This window comes from Phaseolus vulgaris, chromosome 8 (genome assembly GCF_051622355.1).
Source record: "Phaseolus vulgaris cultivar YP4 chromosome 8, ASM5162235v1, whole genome shotgun sequence".
Taxonomy (NCBI): domain Eukaryota; kingdom Viridiplantae; phylum Streptophyta; class Magnoliopsida; order Fabales; family Fabaceae; genus Phaseolus; species Phaseolus vulgaris.
The window spans coordinates 60,065,015-60,070,096 of record NC_143505.1 but is presented as its reverse complement, the minus strand read 5'-3'; the positions used below and the strand labels follow the sequence as shown (position 1 = coordinate 60,070,096).

General features: G+C 29.9%; 1 protein-coding gene across 1 annotated transcript; it reads left to right on the top strand.

The window, feature by feature from the left end:
- The first annotated feature begins 2,113 nt into the window (after nucleotides 1-2,113).
- On the top strand, nucleotides 2,114-4,401 carry LOC137824437 (cinnamoyl-CoA reductase 2). The gene is made up of 6 exons (XM_068630084.2): nucleotides 2,114-2,331; nucleotides 2,412-2,584; nucleotides 2,661-2,846; nucleotides 2,928-3,090; nucleotides 3,830-4,016; nucleotides 4,100-4,401. Exons 1-6 carry the CDS (start codon nucleotides 2,223-2,225, stop codon nucleotides 4,242-4,244), a joined length of 963 nt encoding a protein of 320 aa, XP_068486185.2. The 5' UTR covers nucleotides 2,114-2,222; the 3' UTR covers nucleotides 4,245-4,401.
- Nucleotides 4,402-5,082: the final 681 nt, after the last annotated feature.

Genomic DNA, 5,082 nt, shown 5'->3' with positions numbered 1-5,082 from the left:
GTCGAACTTGAAGTTGTGTAGAATATTTATAATTTATAATTCAAGTTGGACAATTCTATTAGTTAGTAGGTTCCTGTTACCAATGTTACATTGTTCAAAATGTTTAAAGTAATAGATTTTATTTTTGATGTCAGTTCACCTTATTCATCATATCCCTAACCACTCTGCAAAAACTTAGACTATGTCTTCACTTCCTAAACTATTTTTCTGGATGACCAACAAATTAACCTCAACCATACTTAAGTCAAATTGTTCAGTACTTTAGTAAATAAAATCTTTCATACTAGACTTAATCACACTATACATTGAAGCATAAAATAATCAGTTTGAATAAAATTATAAAAATAATGTCAAAAAGGTTCAATTCAAAATTATGCTTGCAATAAATATTTATTTTATTCAAAAATATATTTGACTAGATTAAATTGGAATTGTGAGAATATAAAGATAAATAAATAACATTAAGTTAAAAAAATATTATTATAGTTATTATTCATATTAACATTATTATTATTTTATTGTAATTACTACTAATATTAATATTATTACTAATAATAATAATATTATTATTATTTAAATTATTATTAATATTATTTATTATTATTATTATTATTAAAATTAATAATAATAAAATACTAAAACCGAAATTAATATTAATATTAGAATTATTACGAAACCCCAAAACAAAAAACTACAAAAAAGTTAGAAAATGATTCCAATATTAGAAAAGATCACACACTATTAAAATATTAAAAAAAATTATGCGTATTTGTCAGAATATCTAGAATATCCGGATCCTTTAAAAAATTGAATTGGTTTTCGTACTCAACTTGTAAGACTTGGCTATTTTAATTGAATTGGTTTTCGTACTTCTGGAACCAACTTTTGCATAGGAGTTATGACACAATAAATATTAATATTTATTTTTTTAAAAAAAACTTTTCAACAAAAATATATATAAGACTTATTTTTTTTAAATTAATAAAATTATAAATTTTTATAAATAATTAGAATACTAATATTTATTAAATTGTAGGATGGAATTGCTTTTGTAAAATAAACATTTGGTTCCTATAATTAATTTCTACTAATATTAATATTAATAATTTTATTATATTATTATAATTATTATTAATATTAATATTATTATTAATAATAAAATCCTAAAACCGAAGTCAATTACAAAACAATACAGAAGAAAAAAAGATGTTTGAGTGCAGAAAGAAAAATTTGCAAATACATAGTAAAGCTAAAAAAAAAAACCCGAATAGAAAAAGATTACAATATCAGAGAAGATCACAGACTATTAAAATATTAATACTTTTTCAGAGTTATATGGTGTGTACGTTGTCAAAATATCCGGATCCTTTAAAATATTGAGTTGGTTTTCGTAGTAGGTCATTCCTACTTCTGCTCCCAACTTTCCTATAATTAATTCTCCTGTCCCTGTCTTCCCTTTTCTTTTTTTTATAAATATACTTTGACAACTAAATATATATATATATATATATATAATAATAATAAGAATTAAGTTTGTAATTACATTATATGAAAAAAATATTTGTAACTATTTAAAAGATATTTTCAATTATAACTATTTTTTTTAAACAATTTTTATTTATTTTATCCTTATTTAATTATATCATTTTATTAATATAATATAGTATTTTATAATTTATTAATATATGTCATTTTATTAATATTTATCTGCAATTTTCCCACTTTTTCTAATTTTTTATTTAAAAATAAAAATAAATAAATATATATATATATATACTCAACACAAAATCTCAAATATCAAATAAAATAATATTCATTTTCAATAATTTTCTTCGCTACATTTCAAATTTTTTGATAAAACCATTATCATTACACTTTACAATATCAAAACTACTAATAAAAATAATTATTTAATTAATTTATTATTTTTTTACATATATATTTTTTTTGTCATTTCACTATCCAAAATTATTTATATATATATATATATATTAAATTTTTATCGTAAAAATGGAATAAAATATTAAAATGTGAATACACATACACCTAAAGGGATCTGGGTTTCCTAGTTAAAATAATAGTAAAAGTTGTAATCTAATTCTATAAAAATGTGTATTTTCAACATATCATTACACTTCTTTCTTTCTTTCTTCTTCTCTTGAATTCATAGTGGACTTCTCCAGTCTCTCGTGATCGTTTTCGTGTTAGAATTAAGTTGCAAAATGGAGAAGGTGGTGTGTGTCACCGGCGGCAGCGGCGCAATCGGTTCCTGGCTCGTCCACCTCCTTCTGGACCGCGGCTACACCGTTCACGCCACCGTCCAAAATCTCAGTTAGTACATTCCACACTCTCAATATTATTCATTCGTTTCACCCCAATACTAACACATCACAACACAACTTTTCTAACAGACGACGAGGCCGAGACAAAGCATCTACAAGCCTTGGATGGAGCGTCGGAGCGCCTCCGCCTCTTCCAGATGGAGCTCCTCCACTACGTCTCCGTACTCGAAGCCATCCGCGGCTGCGCCGGCGTATTCCACATAGCCTCTCCCTGCATTGTTGGTCAAGTCCAGGACCCCCAGGTCTTGCTCTCTCGATCTTCTCGCAAATTTTCAATCTTTTGGGTTTTTGCATAATCCCATTTGGGTGTTCATGCAGAAGGATCTTCTGGACCCGGCGATAAAGGGCACCGCGAACGTGCTAACGGCAGCGAAAGAAGCAGGAGTGCGTCGCGTGGTGGTGACGTCCTCCGTGGCGGCGATTATTCCGAGCCCCACTTGGCCCGGTGATGTTCCAAAGAGGGAGGAGTGTTGGGCTGACGTTGAACTTTGCAAGCAAAAAGCGGTTAGAAAGGGTTTTAATTTTTTGAATTTTGTGTTTGTTTTTGTTATGTGTTGGTGTGTGAAGTGTTTGTGTGTGGAACAGTTGTGGTATTCATTGTCGAAGACATTGGCGGAGAAAGCAGTTTGGGATTTTGCAAAGGAGAGTGGGTTGGATGTTGTTACAGTGAATCCTGGCATTGTTTTGGGTGAGGTTATTGCACCCAGGCTTAATGCAAGCATGCTCATGCTCTTGCGCCTTCTTCAAGGTAGAGAGAGACTTATGCTTAATCAATTGCCTTTTCCAAATATTGCTTTCTAATCTTGCAGTAGGAGTCTCTTGAATATTGAGAAGTGCTGAAATATTCTGCATTATTACAGAAGTATTACTGAGCCACTAGAGAAACGTTGATTGCATGGAAAGGTGTGTCTGAGAGACACTCAGAAAGACAAAGGAATTTTTCTTTTAAAGGAAAATATCCTTTGAGAAGAATTGTATACTAAAGTCATAGTTGCATACCATTATTGAAAACCATGTTGGTAGATTGTCATGTTTTGGGTTTGTTTTAGAAACTTGTTTATTGAATATAAGAGATCTAGTTAGTTATGACTTATAACGGTTGAATTGAAATATTTTGATTATTTTTTTTTCTCATAAAAAAACTATTTAACACCATGTTAGGGACCTTGTTATTATGAATAATGTATAATATTTTAACTGAATAAAATGGTATCATGTGAATAGGGCTACTGTTTCTGTTACCTAGTTATTAGACTAATTTCACAAGACCTGCTACAACTTAGTTCATGGTATATAGTTGCGTAGGGCATTTAGAACTTGATGCCTTCGTGAAAAGTATTAGACTTATTTGATTATGCTATGCTCTTCTCTTTATATTTTTGCACACTATAGTCGTTGACCCGAATACAAATATCAAACTCTACCCAATTTATGATTTTTCAGGGGAATTACTGAGAATTTGTGACATTTTGTATGTTGCGTCTCAGGTTGTGATGATACATATGAGGACATTTTTATGGGATCGGTTCACTTTAAGGATGTAGCATTGGCACATATTTTGGTGTATGAGAACAAATCTGCAGCTGGTAGGCATGTGTGTGTTGAAGCTATCTCTCACTATGGTGATTTTGCAGCCAAAGTTGGTGAACTTTATCCAGAGTACAAAGTGCCTAAGTAAGTTAGCCACACACTTGATACATGTATTGTTAATGCATAACTTACTTGTAAATGATGTGCTTTGTGATTTTGCTTGAAAGGATGCAACGAGATACCCAACCAGGATTATTGAGAGTGAAGGATGGATCAAAGAAACTTATGGATTTGGGTTTGCAAATCACTCCAATTGAGGAGATTATTAAGGATTCTGTAGAGGATTTGAAGAAAAAAGGATTCCTTCCATAATTGCTGCTGCAATATGAGTCCTTATGGCACATATGTTTGGTGCAAATTCCTGTTGTTGTAAAATAAGGCACGATCATATGTGTTGTTAAACTTTTGTTGGTGTGGTTAGTTTTATTATTAGTATGAAGGAATAAATAAATATGAATTATTTTAAAAATTGTTTAATTCTATTACAAATCAAAGCAGAAAATCAGTTCTTCAATTCAATAAATTTGAGTTAATAAATAGATAAACATAATAATATAATATCAACTTTCTACTCAAAGTTAAAGTCTGCAAAATCAAGAATTTTTAATTATAAACCAATATGTCAATGTTCTTATTGACACCTAAATGATTTCCTCTTCAGACATTCACATGGGGATCAGAACAAAAGAAAGATTTATAATTAAATGATATAAAAAAAGTAGTAAATAAAAGAAAGGAAAGAAAAAAGGGGTGGTTGTTTATGTTTTTTGTTATAAAAGAAGAAAGAATAAGTGGGGATGTTACTATAAATGGTTAGAGAATGAAAGTGAGATACTGTTTAGAATGTGAAAGAATCTTAATTATTCATTCATCCATCACAACCACTCATTCTCATAACGTTGTGGCATCACCCTTCCTTACAATGCCTTCACATGCCATTCTTTTCTTTCCTCATTCTTTTCTATATTTCCTGCAAACCCTATTTTTTTATTTACTCATTATTTTCTGTTTGCTGCAAGTGGGGTCATCGTGTTTTCTTTGCCCATTATTTGCTGTTTGCTGCAAGTGGGCCACCACGTTTTTTACAACAATTGTAGAAAAGGAAGAAAGAAAGAGTGAGATATGCTCCTTTTGGGTTTTTTAGATGTCT

Excerpts from the sequence above, each read along its gene's own strand:
- LOC137824437 (XM_068630084.2), top strand. The coding sequence starts at position 2,223 with ATGGAGAAGGTGGTGTGTGTCACCGGCGGCAGCGGCGCAATCGGTTCC. Across the intron at positions 2,585-2,660 it reads GTCAAGTCCAGGACCCCCAG|AAGGATCTTCTGGACCCGGC; the intron begins GTCTTGCTCTCT and ends GTGTTCATGCAG. Across the intron at positions 2,847-2,927 it reads AACTTTGCAAGCAAAAAGCG|TTGTGGTATTCATTGTCGAA; the intron begins GTTAGAAAGGGT and ends TGTGTGGAACAG.